The sequence below is a fragment of the Urocampus carinirostris genome, chromosome 14 (assembly GCF_059441175.1).
Source record: "Urocampus carinirostris isolate Australia breed hairy pipefish chromosome 14, RoL_Ucar_1.0, whole genome shotgun sequence".
In the NCBI taxonomy this organism is placed as follows: Eukaryota; Metazoa; Chordata; class Actinopteri; order Syngnathiformes; family Syngnathidae; genus Urocampus; species Urocampus carinirostris.
The window spans coordinates 34864990-34881782 of record NC_142362.1 but is presented as its reverse complement, the minus strand read 5'-3'; the positions used below and the strand labels follow the sequence as shown (position 1 = coordinate 34881782).

At 38.9% G+C, this 16793-nt stretch overlaps 1 protein-coding gene across 2 annotated transcripts in view; it reads right to left on the bottom strand.

Moving 5' to 3' along the window:
* LOC148353279 (neuropilin-2-like) overlaps nucleotides 1-16793 on the bottom strand; it is a 175978-nt gene that overhangs the window by 29017 nt on the left and 130168 nt on the right. For both annotated transcript variants that reach the window (XM_088353589.1, XM_088353590.1), the window contains exons 13-15: nucleotides 15671-15835; nucleotides 5367-5635; nucleotides 2209-2305 (exon numbers count right to left, since the gene is read on the bottom strand). In XM_088353589.1, the coding sequence (XP_088209715.1) occupies nucleotides 2209-2305; nucleotides 5367-5635; nucleotides 15671-15835 (531 nt within the window). The remainder of the gene's footprint in view (nucleotides 1-2208; nucleotides 2306-5366; nucleotides 5636-15670; nucleotides 15836-16793) is intronic.

Genomic DNA, 16793 nt, shown 5'->3' with positions numbered 1-16793 from the left:
TGCATTTTGATATTTTGAGTTTGATAAAATGTTAGCGGCAGAATGTACATTCTTGCGACAAATAAAAGGAAAAAGGTGTGAAAGGTTCGTCCTTTGCTGATGTTTCCAATTCAAACTGAATACAGTAACGTGTGTGTTTTTGTCAGGCCATCACACGCCGTCTTTTTCCCAAAATGATGCTCGCAGGCGCTTTTCATTTGTTGTTTGAAGGCCTGCTGATGACCCAGACAGAGCACATAAAGGAACATAAGAGACTGGCAGAAGAAAGGTGGGGAATCGAAAAAAATTATAGGGTGTTAAGATGTCAGAGGAAACTAAAGGAGGGAGATATGTAATAAAAGATAAATCAGAATCATGCCCGAAGGCGCTTTGTGGCCTAGTTTCATTTGGATTTCGCCTTTTTAATGCCGGTAAACGGGAAATATCCGAATGAGCCTTCCACGTCGCAACTCTCTCGCGTCTGAGAGACGACGGTTGGGTTTATTATGGGACGTGCCGGAAAACTTTGCAGTGTTCGTACGCCTTCTTCACAGCGTAATTCAAGAACTTTTTAAGGACTTTAAAGCCAATTTTCCAATTTCTTTAGGACCATTAAAAAGATAATAAATCTGATTTGGATCATGAATTTCGCAGCGCCTCAAATATATCTGAAATTTACATATGCGATTTTTAACCTTATGGAGACATATGATTTTTAGCGCTTGAGTCAATCGTGAACATATATGTTTTTGAGGCAAATCTTTCCCCCTGTATATGAGAATACCGGAGACCCAATTCATGGGCAGATGGGAAAAATTGATAAACTATAGCGAAAATAAGGACACGACTTAAGAACAATGAAGGCTGGACTTTGAAGAATGAGTTTAACATGGAAGATATTCTCCAACACTGCACTGTTTTTTGTTTTTAGTTTAGTTTTTTTACTTGTTTTTGTTCCGCCTTTCCACCTCCTTTGTTCTTTGTTTGTTGTGTGTTAAAAAATAGGGAAAAAAGCACAACAAAAATCAAGTTACAAAAAAAAAATCTCTCTCCCTATAAGTGTTGGGTAAAAATGACAGTAATATATACTGTAGCTAATATGTAGCTAACAAGTTACTCTAACTATCGTACTCATTTGTGTATATTGCACTTTTTTACCTCAACAAGAACTCAACAAGAAGAAGGGTGGGTGCCATTATACAAAGGTCTACGGTAGTATATTACCATATTTGAGCAATGCATAAGCAGACCACAATCGCAAAACATGGGACGTAATGAGAACCCAGGTTGCGAGTGTTGAAATTTTACAGGGTTTGTTCAACTTTTTCAAGGCAAAATTCAAGCACTTTTTAAAGATTTTCAAAGCCATTTTTCAAATTTACCTCGTAGTCAAGTGAAGTCATATTTATTTGTATAGTCTTAAAGGGCTATAGAGACTACAAAGGTTTTAGTAGTTTAGTAAAAAAATTAAACCCTTTCACGTGGTTCACAAACTTAAATTTGAGTCTTTACCGCTGAGCAGACTTTCAGAAATTCAGGTGGTAGCTGGCGCCCTTTGGCCGTGTTGACTGGCTCCAAAGGTAAAGGACCTGCAGGCTATGTATTTTGTATGTATTTTGCAGATGCACAAATATATCTGCGATCTACACATGTGATTTTTAATCTTAGGTGTGAATTTATCAAGACATATGATAATGAGTAAATGGCGTATACATTTGTTTTGTGACAAATCTTTCAACATATAGGTGTTGGATAAAAATGACAGTAGTATGTAGCTTACAGTTGCAGTTGCAGTAAGTTCTTCCCTTTAGAATTCACCTCAGGAAAACACTACCTTCATTTTTTTGCATGGCTCATAACAAATGTTCATAATTGATGCATAATTCTTGCACTAATATACATTTCATAATGCCCTGTTTAGGTATACCAGGCACCTGTACTCTTGGGTGCAACACATAAAGGGGTGATGACGCTTCATAGGACAATGCCATAAAAACTAATGCCAGTTGCCATTAATCAGAAAGAAAATAGAAAGTGCAATGGCAGAGTAAACCCAGCAGAGAGCAGTTTGGGCATCATTTTTAGACTCACTTGTTGAAAAACATGGCAACAATTTCCAGCTTTTATAAACATTTCTCCCAAAATTTGAGCACTTTTCAATTCTTGAAAACACAATATTAAAATTAAGGATTTAAAGCCCTTGTACAAACCCTGGCTTGAGTAACTTACGTGTGCACTGCTCCAGGTTGACGGTGTTGCTCAAGTGGATGTTGTCTATTCTGATGTGGCCCCTGGTCGGATGCTCGAAAAAGCCTTCAAACACCACCTGTAGAGGAGGAAGCCGGGAGATCAATGGGATTACAGATCAATCCGAGCTGAATGTCACGATTTATTGAGATCCAGCTGTATCAAGCGTTCCACATTTGATCATAATCTCTAATTGATAAAACATGATTCTTTCCACAAATTATACTTTTTCAGTGAAATGAAAAAAACTGACTACAAAGGAGTTCTTACCTCCGAATTTCAATGTGCTCACTAGAGCTGCAACTAACAACTACTTTAAGAGTCGACTAATCATCGACTATAGAAACGATTATTTAGTTAATCAGATAGTTGTAATTTATTTCCAAAATTTAGCAAAACGTTGATTTATCTAGGTGGCAAATGATAATAAAATCAAGAAATATTGACATGTACAAACAGTGAATGAATTAAATGTGTGCATTTTGTGATGTACATTCAATGGTCAACTGCATAGCCTGTTATAAAAGCCCTTAACAATTCGTAACAGTTTTGAAATCAAACAACTGAAGTTAACATTTGGACTTTGTTCTTCAAACTACAAGCATTTAATTTCAGATAGGTTTAGCGGCACATTCTGGCATAATGTTCTTTTTATGTGCATAAAATGTACAATGCATGTCATCAAAACCGTATTGGCTTAAATGTTACTTGAATCTTACCGAGGCAAGTCAGACTGCGTTTTGTTCAACTGTCCTACTGCCATGATCTACAGGGTCTTTGCAAACTGGTCGAGTAGTATTCGATTCACCGTATCCAGCCTGAAATGCTTTTAAACTTTAGACGTTTTGCAACGCCTACTTGATGTTGATGGCGTCATTTCTGTATGTTTCCGCTAGAGACAGAGAGGCTATTGCGCATGAGCGACTTTTAGCAGGGATCATATTTGGTTGATACTTCTTTTTTAATGCCAAATTCAAGCACTTTTAAGTTAATTTTCCAATTTGTCCTGTGCCATGAAAGAATAATACATTAACATAAAAACATGAATTAACACATTGTTATATAGTCAATAATATATTCTTTTTATGAAGTGTGGTTATCATTTTGTTATTGATCCCGTTAACACTAACGATGCATACCTGCCAACCCTAACCCTAACCCTAACCCTAACCCTAACTCTAAGTAAAGCGCTGGATGGAAAAATACCCGGACGGCAAACGCCAAGACACAGAATTAGTACAACTCCTAGAAATTAGCCTCACTAGAAACGACTTTGAATTCAACAAGGAATTCTACTTACAGATCAGTGGTACAGCCATGGGCAAAACATTTGCACCTGCCTATGCTAACATCTACATGGCATATTGGGAGGAGACGGCTTTTGAAAAATGCGCCAAACTACCCACCAATTATTTTAGATACTTGGATGACATTTGGGGAACATGGACACATAGCATAGAGGAATTCAACCAATTCATTCAAACCCTCAACACACACCATTGTACAATTACAGTCAAACATTCCACAAATGAACACCAGATAGATTTTCTAGACACAACCACTTACAAAGGACCCTCATTCACCCAAACACAAACTTTAGAGACTAAGGCCTTCTTCAAAGACACAGACACACATGCGCTCTTACACAAAAACAGCATACATCCAAAACACACCTACAGGGGCTTAATAAAATCACAGTTGCTCAGATTCCACAGAATCTGCTCACAAAATACAGACTTTGAAAAGGCTACCCAAACCCTTTTCAAGGCACTGAGACCAAGAGGATACTCAAGATCTTTCCTCAAGCAAGTCTGTAAAACATTTTTAACCACAGGGCAACGGGACACACAGAAAATCATCCCCCTAATAAGCACCTACTCAGCATTTAGCCAAACTGCTAATAGAAAAATTAAACAAAATATAAACCAGACACTACAGAACACAGACATAATCCAAGATTACAAAATCATCTCAGCCTTTAAAAGAAACAAAAACCTCAAAGATTACTTAGTAAAAAGTAAATTACCAGAAATCAACATAACACGAACACGGGGCCCCACATTCTACAAACAAGCCACCACAGTTAGGAACACCGTCACCAACACAAACTACCTAATTAAACAAACACTCACACCTAATACGGAAAACTGTATATATGTCATAAAGTGTAAACACTGTGACATTAAATATATAGGAGAGACAGGCAATTCAATCAGATGTAGATTAGCACAACACATTTACAACATCAGGAACAGCAGGGAAACTAACACACACCTAGTAGCCCACTTCATACAACATGGCCTACAGGCACTAGAAATATGGGGCCTACAAACAAACAGCAATTGGACGCAAGAAGAAAGACGCAAGGCAGAAAAACACTGGATAATAAAACTCAACACTCTCTTTCCAGATGGACTAAACAAACGTAGGTAAGACAAGAAACGCTCCAGTTTCCTGAATGGCCAGTGCAAAGACTTACTTTCTCAAGGGCCTCAAATTTGGGGGACCTTGAGAAAGAAAGATTGCTTCCTAACCTAACCCAAACCCTAACCCTGCTTTACATCTTACACTACTGCTTTTGCCTTGTTTAGATGTAGAATGTAGCAAATTGTCAGCAAGAAAAATAAGCTACTCATCTCCTTGAATTACCGTTTATAAAAACAGTATAACTGGAGCGAGCTGACTCTCCCATGAGCTTGTTCCACATTTCAGCCATGGTTTGTATTTTTTCATTCTAGCAATTGTTCAATTTTAATGGCAGCCTCACGGCATCTTGGTCTGATGCACCTGTCTTCACATGACAATATAATGTCCCAAAACAATATAATGCCAGCTGGCGTTAAACGAGAGGGAAGAAGAATTGCAATGGCCAAGTAAAGCCACCATTGTCTATCGAGTTATGCTGCTGAGAAACATGGCCACAATTTCAAGCGTTTATAACTTAAAAAAGCACTTTTCAAACCTTAAAATCGGAACATTAAAATTCAAGATTTTTAACCCCGTACGAACCCTGATTATGTTCATGTAGAGAAGAAGCCTCACTTTTTCACAAAAACGTGTCTAGAGACGATAGTCGACAATGGACTTCATTGTCTACTACTTATTTGATCGATTTTTGTCCTCGCAGCGCCAGTGCCTACCTGATATTCTCTTGGACTTTGTGGCAGAACGGTGCGTCCCTCCTTCCAGTGAGACCCCTGCTCTCCTTTCAAGGACCACAGCAGCGTCTCCTCCTGGTCGCTGTCTTTCAAAAGGACCCTCAGGCTCCCTAGCGCTTCCCCTTGCAGCTGATAGAAAAAGAGCAGGCAGAGGGGACCTTGTTCGGGGGCCACTTCTGGGCTCAGGAGTCTGGCGCGCTTGCGCTGGGTGTGGGCCCCAGCGTCCAGGTGCAGGTAGTTCCCGGACATATCTATGAGAAAGGAAAAACATTTTGTTTTTAGAGTAAAGTCTTTTTGTGACTATAAATCACAATTTATCTGACTACAGAAATACCAATTTTCTATAAAGTCGTGCATTATTGTAAAAAACGATTCTGTTACATGATTATTTTTCATCGTTATTAAAAAAACAGCACTTATCTAAATGCAATATATGCTGTATACACCTCATCATGCAGTATGTTTGTTTTAGGCTTGTTGCAGATCATTACAGAATTGGTCAAAGCAAATTATTTCACTGGGGAAAAAAGCCCTGACTGATTTGATATTACAGCTGGAACTTGTTACTAGTACTTAGGGCGGAGGACATTAGCATGGTCCCTCTGTGGTATGCGGCCAAGCCGCAAATGAAACCACCATTTCATCATAGATGCTAATGGCCGCCAAACACACAAGTAAACACACCTCCAACACTCACACAAATGTTATAACAAGTGCAGACGAATTGGCAGACAGGTCTGTTTAGCTGTCAGTCTACAGCGTCTTGCAAAGGTATTGCCCCCCTCAAGAACTTTTTGATAAATTGCCACATTTCAGGCTTCACACATAAAGCCATGAAACTGAAAATATTTTGAGTACAGCCTGCTCTATGGGAAAACATATTTTTGTGTTCCCTCCGTAAAGATAATACATTGGTGTGCTCCTTAAAGGAACATTGTTGATTCGAGTTAATGGGAGATGGATTGAGCCAAATACAGGGCTATTCTGGTAGAAAATCTGTTAGGGTCTGCAAGAGGCCTGAGAATGGGGCGCAGGTTCACCTTCCAACACGACAGTAACCCTAAACATAAAGAAAAATCTATAATGAAATGGTTCAAACTAACAATATAAAGGTGTTAGAATAGCCAAGCCAAAGTCCAGACCTCAATCGTATGAAGCATTTGTGGAAAGATCTGAAAAATGCTGTCGACAAACAATCACTGTCAAACCTGAATGAACTTGAGCTGTTTTGAGAGGAAGAAGGGGCAAATATTTCTCTTTCAAGATGTGCAAAACTTATACAGACATACCCCAAAAGACTTGTGGCTGTCATCACAGCAAAAGAAGGTTATGCAAATTATTAACTCAAGGGAGGGGGCAATGATTTTGCAATTCTTCTTTTCAAATTTTAATTTGTTTGCACAATATAAAATGTTGAATACATTTGGTTTCTTCCCACAATAGTGTCTCACATGTTGTTGTTTCTTCGAAAATATTTTGAGTGTTTTATCTGCTAGACCAGGGGTCGGGAACCTTTTTGACTCATAGAGCCAAAAAAGCAAAAAAAAATAATTTTATTTTGGGAAAGAGCCACACCATATATTATGAGACAAATTTACTAAATTGCTAAACCCGCGCCCCAGACAAAAGCTTAGTCTTCAGCACATTTATTTTTGATGATTTGATAAAAATTATGAAAAGAGAATAATGCCAAAGCCCCTGTCCCAAATTCAACAAACAGACCACTTTAAACTTGTCTCTTTCTTGCAATTACTCAAGATCGGTTAAACTCCTTTTGACCCTTTTTTCATACATATTGGTTTCATAACCAGATGCAAGCATTTATTTTGCAAAAACGTCACAACATTCTGAGAATAGGGAGCCTTATGTGCTTACCTTTGGCGAGATATCGGAGGGAATGCTTGTACTTTTTGCACAGCTCCACCCATCCCTCCCACTCACCCAATCAAACGACTAAGTTCTCTTCCGGTGTTTTGGCGTATTTACAGTTCTGTGGATTCATCATAAAGTATCTGAACACTGAACACAGATTATATAGTGAACTTTTAAATAAAGGATTCTTTAGCGTTGTACAGCCAAAACGAGTTTTTTTCCCCCCTTTTTTGTGTGACACCTTGACTGTAAATTGTAGTGAAAAACGTGCCCTATATATACTGCGAAGTGTTTCCTTTGCATTTAGCTTTGGTTTGGCTTTACGTGTACCTGAAAAGGATAGTCAATTAAGGTTTTGAACAAGATTGAGAAATTTTGCATGCAATCAAATTGGTCTCTGAGCCACAGATACTCATAAAAAGAGCCATATATGGCTCGCGAGCCATAGGTTCCCGACCCCTGTGCTAGACTGAACCCTGAAATATGGCAATATGTCATAATGTTTTTGGGAGGGCAATACTTTTGCAAGATACTGTATCTATTTATCTGCTTGGACAGCATCATATCAGAGCTAATGAATAATGTATTTGGGCTGAGTTAACTCAGTTTCTCTACTTGAAGGCATTAAAGAGGGCACCTAAATTACAGTTGCTCATTAAGTACATTTAAGGGGCGAGGAAAAGTTGCTTTTTTTTCCTCTGTCTGCTTTTGATCTTGGCCGACATACAAAGGAAGAGAATTAATTAACGAGTCTCTACGGGCGAAACACGGCGGAGATGCTCGCAGGGAATGTATGGTGTTCGTGTTCACATCATTTGTAAGTTGTGCAGCACATTTTAGTGGTGAACAACAAGTAACTGTCAGTTGTTGCGAGAGACTGAAATAATAAGCATCTCATTGTATTTGGGATGCCCTGTGGATGCTGTATTGTGGGGAAACAGTGGAGTAATAAACAATGAACAGTGGTTTTCAACAAAATTACCTGCACACATTTAGTTCAACCTAGAGGTAAGATTTCAAGCGCAAGCCCAAGCCCAAGCCCGGCCTGAGCCAGACACAAAATTCGGTGGTTAGTAGGCCAAAATGCTTCCCAGTTCCTCCCGTGTTCTTCCAGAGAAGAACTGAAAACTGAAATGATAGCTCTTTTGCCAGATAATAAATTTATTTGTTTATTATTTTGTAAAGATAGCGTGTAATGAAATAAAATGATCACAATGATGAATGAATGAATGGCCTTTATTGTCATTATGCAGTAGGACAACCAAATTGGAGGAATTCTCCTTTCAGTGCGAAGTAAGATAAATTAAAAAGATAAAAATGTGTAACATATAAAAATGTAAAAAGAAACAGTATGTTAATGATATAGAATACAGTTCCTTAGGAGTTGTGATCTGATAAAATGAGCAGAATCTGCATTGCCATCCATTATCTGCACTGCTTATCTTCAGTAGGGGCGCGGGGGTGCTGGAGCCCATCCCAGCTATGTTCGGGCAGAGGGCAGGGGACACCATGAACTGGTTGCCAGCCAGTCGCAGGGCACACAGAGACCAGACAACTCACTCACTCACTAGAACGGTTGAAAAAATGGATTGGTCTCTCAGGAACCGTCCTCTCGTGGTTCAGATCCTACCTCTCAGATAGGACGCACTGTGTTAAATATGGTGAAATGACATCTGAGCCCTTTAATGTTACCTGCGGTGTTCCGCAGGGTTCAGTGCTTGGCCCCCTTCTTTTCAACATTTACATGCTTCCATTAGGTGACATTATTCGCAAGTACAATATCAGCTTCCACTGCTACGCAGACGACACTCAACTCTATCTTCCGTTGGAGGAATCTTCCACACTAAACTGTGGAAATTTGGAGGCCTGCCTCACCGAGATAAAAGAGTGGATGTCACTCAATTTCTTGCGTCTTAACTCTGAAAAGACCGAAATGTTAGTCATTGGTCCATCTAAATGCCGTGACTTATTCTCAAAAACTGCTGTGAACATTGACAAATGTCACATCACACAGAGTGACTCAGTTAAAAATTTAGGTGTCATATTTGACCCTGATCTAACCTTTGAGATGCATGTAAAGAAAATTACTAGAACCGCTTTCTTCCATCTTCGTAACATTGCCAAAATCCGTTCAATACTGTCTCAGTCTGACGCGGAAACTATAATTCATGCATTTGTTACCTCCCGTCTCGATTACTGTAATGCACTACTCTCCGGTCTCCCGAAGTCCAGAATCAAGTCTCTTCAGCTAGTACAAAACGCCGCAGCGAGGCTTTTAACTAGGACAAAAAAGTACGATCACATAACACAGATTTTGGCTAACTTGCACTGGCTCCCAGTTAGCCAAAGATGTGACTTCAAAGTTCTCTTAGTATTGTACAAAATCATACATGGACTTGCTCCCTCTTATCTTTCAGATCTGATCTGCCCCTATGTCCCGGTCCGAAGCCTACGATCTGAGAGTGCCGGTCTTCTGGTGATCCCGAGAGCAAAGAAGTGTTCTGCTGGTTCGAGAGCGTTCTCCATTCGGGCACCGGTGCTGTGGAATGCTCTTCCCCCTGAGATCCGATCCGCAACCTCAGTGGAAATGTTTAAATCTAAACTTAAAACTCACTTCTACTCCATTGCTTATGAATAATAACCTACTCTTCTTGTCGACTGAAAAATAGTCTGTGTAACATAGTATACTAATCTGTGAAGCCCTTAGAGACTTATTGTGATTAAGGGCTATACAAATAAAAATGACTTGACTTGACTTGACTTGACTCATTCATCCACACCAAGGGACAATTTGGACCGGCCAATTAATCTGACATGCATGTTTTTGGAATGTGGGAGGAAACCGGAGTGCCCGGAGGAAACCCACGCAAGCACAGGGAGAACATGCAAGCTCCACACAGCAAGGTTCGATCTACTGACCTCAGAACTGTGCCGCACACGCGCTAACCACTGTGCTGCCAAAAATAATTATTTAAATAAAAAAAATAAAAACAATACAATGACTATTAATTTCAATTGGTTCAAATTATATTTTAATTCCTTAAGTAATCAAAATGAAAGTTGAAGCATATATGAATGTTTTTTTTAATTTGCCTGATTTTACCTCTTCTGCGTATATCTAAAATAAATTGCAAAATAGGAAAAATACATTTTTGCTAAATTTGAGTGGAGTTTATTTTTGTTTACTAATAATAAATATTTAAATTAATCATCATCTTTGTCAAATAAATAATTCCTAAAATAAGGAATGAAATAAAAAAATATTAAAGCACATAAAATGAGCAGAGCCATCTGTCAGCAAACCAAGACAATTTGCACAAAATTGTATTTCATTTATTTTAGACATGAATCCAACTAGACTTCTGGCAAGCGAATTAAATGAAATACTTTGAGAGGACACAGTCTCATGTGCGCATCAGAATCAGGATTTGTACTTTCAAAGTTTATGGACATACCAGCCTGGAAAGGCCCAATCTCAGGAAGCTAAGCAGGGTTGTGCCTGGTTAGTACTCGGATCAAGGACTGCATGGGAATACCAGGTGCTGTATAAAAGGTCATTTGGCACATGTTCTGCTGCAACAGCATTGAATGTACCCCCCTGGTATAGCCAGGGAAAATGAATTACACTAGGGGGCAAAATAAATATAAATATTGTTTTGTTAAAGCCAATTTCCAATTTTCTCCAGTACCATTGAAAGAAGAAATCAGGTTTGAATCATGTATTTTGCAGAGCTACAAATATATCTGCGATTTACATATGCAACTTTCAATCTTGCATGTGCATCTATGAAGACATGATTTTTAGATCTTGAGTAAATCCCGAAAATATTTGTGGATATATGTATTTTTGAGACATATGTCTCCCTACCCTGTTGGGTAAAAATGACATTTTACCACTGGAAACGCTACCCTCATATTTTGCGTGGCCCATAATTAATGTTCATAATTGGCACTTAATCCATGCACTAATTCACTTTTTATAGTGCCCAGTTGAGGTGAAGCATGCACCTGTCCCATCCTTCATACGACAATACCCTACAAACTAATGCCAGTTGCTGTTAACTACAAGGGGAGAACAAAGGCAATGGCAAAGCGAAACAACCAGAGAGCAGGTTCGGCAACATTTTTAAGCAGACTTGTTAAAAAATATTGCACCAATTCCAAGCATTTAGAAGCACTTTTCCATTCTTGTAAACACAACATTGATATTCAATCATTTTCAAGGATTGCAGGCATCCATTTGAACCCTGCTGATATAACAGTAAATATAAGGCCTAAATGTCCCTGCACAAGAATTGTATATTTTTTGGGGGAACAATGTCTTTTTTTCAAATTATTTGATGAGCCAAGACTAAAGTATGCAGCAGAATGAATGAGATTATGCTTGGGCATTTTTTAAAATATAATTCACACCAAGGTCACATCCATGAGTCAGCAGACGCCAGCTAATAGACTTTCAGCCACTCGTGTGAACTTTGCTATAATTAACACACGGTGACACAATTACAGGGCAAAATAGTGTTGCGGTCTGAAAAGGCACGATAAGACTCCCGGAGAGAGCCGACACCTATTCGACCCAAAGCCATTCAAAGCAAATGTATTAGGTGTTTCAAATTGATATCCTAGTCAGTGGCAGTGAGTGACTTTTTTTTTTTACCGCCTTTCTTTTTTGCTTTTCAATTACAGTCGTGTCTACCGTGGAGAGTTTCTTTCTATGAAAATCTTACCGGGGCATAACATTCAGTCACGGCCTATCTGAGATCAAAAGGCTCCTTTCTAGCTCTGCTTTGTTCAGGTCGGGGCTTTTTCTCTTTTAAAAGAGCTTTCAGTGACAAGTGCAGGGTTTTGATCCGCAAAGGGAGACAGCTTGCGGACGGGCAGCTGCATACTTGTGGCTGTAGAACACAACTTAACGTCATGTTGCTGTCTAGAGAGAAAGTTTCTCTCTCCCCCAGATTTATTACAGTCAAATTGACTTTCTTGCAGTCAGCTCTTAAAGTGTTTATGTGTGCTTTGATAGGCAAACAGAATGCCGCCCTATAAGGCAAGGTCGTGTGTGTGTAGGTGTGAGAGCCTTTGAGTGTTCACTAGTACCGTAAATTCTGGACTACAAAATGCAGCTATTTAACTTATTCAATGCAATTACATATGAATATGTTTTCTGAAGCATGATGAACGACTAAAATTCACACCAATGGGCCACCCCTTGACTTGAGATCTTCGATGTCAATTCATATCATAGTGTCTTTCAGACTGTACGGTGAGCGGACACCTGCTCTGCATTCCCTGCATCTCTGTAAGAAGGATTTGTGTCCCACGCCTTCCGAAAAGTAATGCTATATCTCTATCCCTCTCTCACTCTCCGGCTCGGTCTCTCATCAGGATCTTCCCATTTGAGAGAAACGTCTAGCATTGAATGGGTCAAAGCTGCAGTGTTTAAAATGTTGGAAAAAAGTAGCGGCTTGTAGTCTGGAATTTACGGTAGAAAAATGTGTGTTTGCCTCCGCGAAAGGCCTCAGGAAGAGCCGCAGAGCAAGAGCTGCACTTCTGTCATAGCTATCATCTGATTTATGGGAATGCCGTGGGCCCTGAATGCATGTGTGTGTACAGCGAATATTGCACGCGTGTGTGTGGACGGAGGACTTAGTGATGCAGCGAGTGCGAAGCTGATGGATAAAACAGCTGAGGATACCGCAGAGCGTTGTAATAAAGATGAACACATCCAAAAAGCACAAGTGACAGAAACGGGAAACGTCTGCGGGAAGAGGCGATAACGTTGATGGACGGGAAGAGGATGAATGAACTGGATGACGGTATCCCTAAAATCAGCAACGCCAGTAAATAAACGAAGGAGGAGATCAGTATTTCCTGACAAAGGCTGAGTCAAGGCGTATTCGTTCTACAGAAAGTTGGTACAAAAGTAACACTGCAGAAAATACATTCTTGTTCCAGTGACAGGTTCTTTTTCTTATTTCAGTTTTTCTTTTCCGTTTAACTCGGTCTACAGGTACATTGAGAAAAATAATGGTTTAAATTAGCTAAATTACCTGCCTGCTGAACGGTTAGCCATTTTGAAGCAGGTAACCTTAATGTATTCGGTCATTTATTGTTTATAGAGTGTCATGTTCGTAATCGAATGAGCGTTTTTATTTCACTCTCACTCTATTTACCTATACAATATGATAATTTTCATGCAAAAGTATTTGACTTTGTGACAATACATACGTATAACGTTTGTGGCCACAGCCACCCCGGTTCAAATACGTATCAAAGCATTTTAAACAAGTTTTTGTATTTGTATTCCAAAATATCACAGCAAATAAGGTAATAGCTGTGGTGACTTAGTTGACAAACTTTTACCTTTTTCTTGAACGTATACAGGAAAATCCATATAAGAGTAATTGTAACGCTTACAACTCAGGTCTTGTTTATTTGTATAGCCCTTAATCACAAGAAGTCTTGAAGGGTACAGACTCCAGACTACTATTACACCATTCATTGATTTAAAACCATCATAAGGGCAAGGAAAAACTCAAAAACCTCAGCATAAGGAATTGAAAAAACCTTGAGGTAATACACATAATGTTACGGAATAATCGATAATATATCGAAATAGTCATTTTGGGAGGCGAAAGCGCCTGCTTTTCGCTGAAAAGACCAGGAATCCCCATTACTAAAATTTTAGCCTAGCTTTATTTTTCTTTCTTTTGTATATATTTATTTTTGTCTGTCAACATGCCTTGGGGGACCATGCTGCCACCAACAGGTCAGTCTTCGTACTCTGCTGAATCTCTCCGATAAAAACACTAGGGAAATATCAGATAAAAACTCGAGATGTAGAAAATGGGTAACGGTACACCATCAAGTAAAATTTTATCCACTAGCAGATACGTTTTTTATTATTTTTGTTTCTCATATTTTTCATTCTTCTTCATTCTTATTGTTCTTATCTTTATAATGGGTAAAGTCTGCAGTCCATCAAACAATCGCACCCAGCATACAATATCCTTAAGCTTTTTTATGCATATATAACTCAAATATAATCAATGTCCCATTCATTTTCAATGACTAATCTTTAACATTTTTTAAGTCGAAAATGATGTTCTATATTTTTAATACTGGCAATAGTGCAGTGGCAGAAGGCATTGGCTTTTAGCCTAAAGATAATCAGACGGAACCTTATTGTACTTTGCAAATATATCCATGTATATCAAAATAACGTACTTGGACAAACATTTAAAACTATTACGTGATCAAATACAAATTCAAATTAATTTACAGAAATAAAACTAGTTTTATCATTAACACTTTTATTGTACTGTATCTCAAATACAAGTCTGCATGGTTGTCAGTGGCTTTTACAAACATAAGAAACAGAATTCAGCCAAATGAGACAACTTTTTGTTCACATTTTTTAACTAATTCACCTGTATTTACTACTTTGTTTTAACACAATTGAGTTTTAACTGATTTAACCGTTAGTTTTCTTAATTCTTTATGTGATATTAAAATGTACTCCCTCTCACTCAGATTTAGAGGGAACAACATTTCTGTTTGTGTAATTTTTGTCTTAGAAGCAGTAATTATCAGGTTCAATTTCAGCTTTTAGCAACTAAGAATATAAGAATCTGTTTTTAGTATTATTGGTATTCAGTATAATAATGTTCATGTACTTTTCATATGAAACCAATTGATTGAATTGGTTATTTAAGTATTTATGAGTCTTATTTTAAACAATTTGTTTTTTTTTGAACGAAGCGTTTCATTTTTTATCCTTAGTCATTATTTTTTTTAAATAAATAAATAATCTAAATATAGATGCAAAGGTATATGAATAGCAAAGTCCTCTACCAGCCAAAAAGCCTATGTCACAAAATCAATGGACACAGCGTCACAAATATGAAAGCAAAGAGTGACATATAGTGTGTGGTACAATGTGATTTTAGAACACAATACTTTTTTCCTAACGTTTTAAGATCTAGAATCAGTATTGACACACGCCGCTGCCCGTCAATGCCGAGGTCCGGCTCATCTCTGAAGAGCAAGATAAGGCTTAACACTGAAAAACTACGGCGATTAGATGATAAACATTTTTATTCTGAGTCAGATCAAAGGGATTCTCCTGCTTTTGGTAACCATGTGGGGAAACAAACCAAAATGGCTTAAAGAGGGATGGGTGCCACCAAGCTGTACTTGCCTTAGACACACCACAGAAAGTGGTGCCCACACGATCCAGGCGGTCAAGGGCTCAGTGCACCATGCACTTTTCATATCCAAGACATATTTTTGTTGATATTGCTTGTTTTGCAATACCTCGTGAGTCTTTACATGCTTAAAACGTTGGTTATGCCCCTTGTTTGTCCATACAAACACCCCCATTGAACATAGTGTGAAAATATATCTGAAGAACTCACTCTCTGATCCCAGCGTCAGATCCTGTCTGGTTTCATGTGGACTGTGACCGGGAACGGCGCTCCCTGCGGTGTGCAAGGACCAGCTGACACCTGACTGGGGATCTGCAGACCAGCCACACAAGCTCTGTTCAAAGTCGCACACGGCCCACGGCGATGGTGTGGTGGCTGTAAAGGAGGCGAAAAAAAACAACATATGGTCAACTTTGATTTCCACGGACCGAATCTGCTTTTATGCATTATTTTAAGTTGGAGGCAACCCCCCTCTGAACACTAACCAGACATTCGGCTTCTTAGCTCAATTAAGCATTAGAATTAGAATTCATTATAGTTCAAATATGCACAATGGTGTTTCAAACTGACATGTAATTTGTTTGAATCTGACAAAAATTTCCAGCCAGTGGTAAACATAAAAAATATGTAGAGTAATCCATTGCGACTTTGCACTTATGTTATTGCTGTGTTAATTGAATTGTCTTTATTATCTTTGATGAGTAACAAGAGTATGAGTATGGATGTAAAGAGACGCCTGTATACGAGTGCGATTTTGCCGACTGTGATGTGTGGTGCAGACTGAATGCAGATTTGAGAAGGAAATTAAATGTTTTTGAGATTAAGTGTTTGAGTAGTATGTTAGGGGTGACAAGATTGGATAGATTGAGAAATGAAATTGTGAGAGAGAACTAGAGTTGTAGTGGTACTGAGCAAGCGTGTGGATATGAGAGTCCTCGGTTGGTTTGGACACATGGAGAAGATGGATGAGGAGCGAGTGTTGAAGAGGATCGAGAGAGCAGAAGTAAATGGAAGGAGACCAAGAGGAAGGCTGCGATTGACGTGGATGAATAATGTTTTGAGTGCACTGGAGGAAAGAGGTCTAAATGTAGTGGAAGCTAGAGCTCTTGTTGGTGATAGGAATGAGTTGAGAGGTGTTGTGAAACGATAGTGGGACGTTTGGACGCATTCTAAGGGATAGGCAGGGCACCAGTATGATGCAGCAGGGGTAAACCAATGAAAGCTGTCGGGCCCTGCTTTTGAACAGAAGAGTGTGTTGTGTCACCCTGACCCTAGTGACATATCCGCTTTCTTGTGTCCCGTTTCATCTGGAGGGACGAAAGCATGACCAACT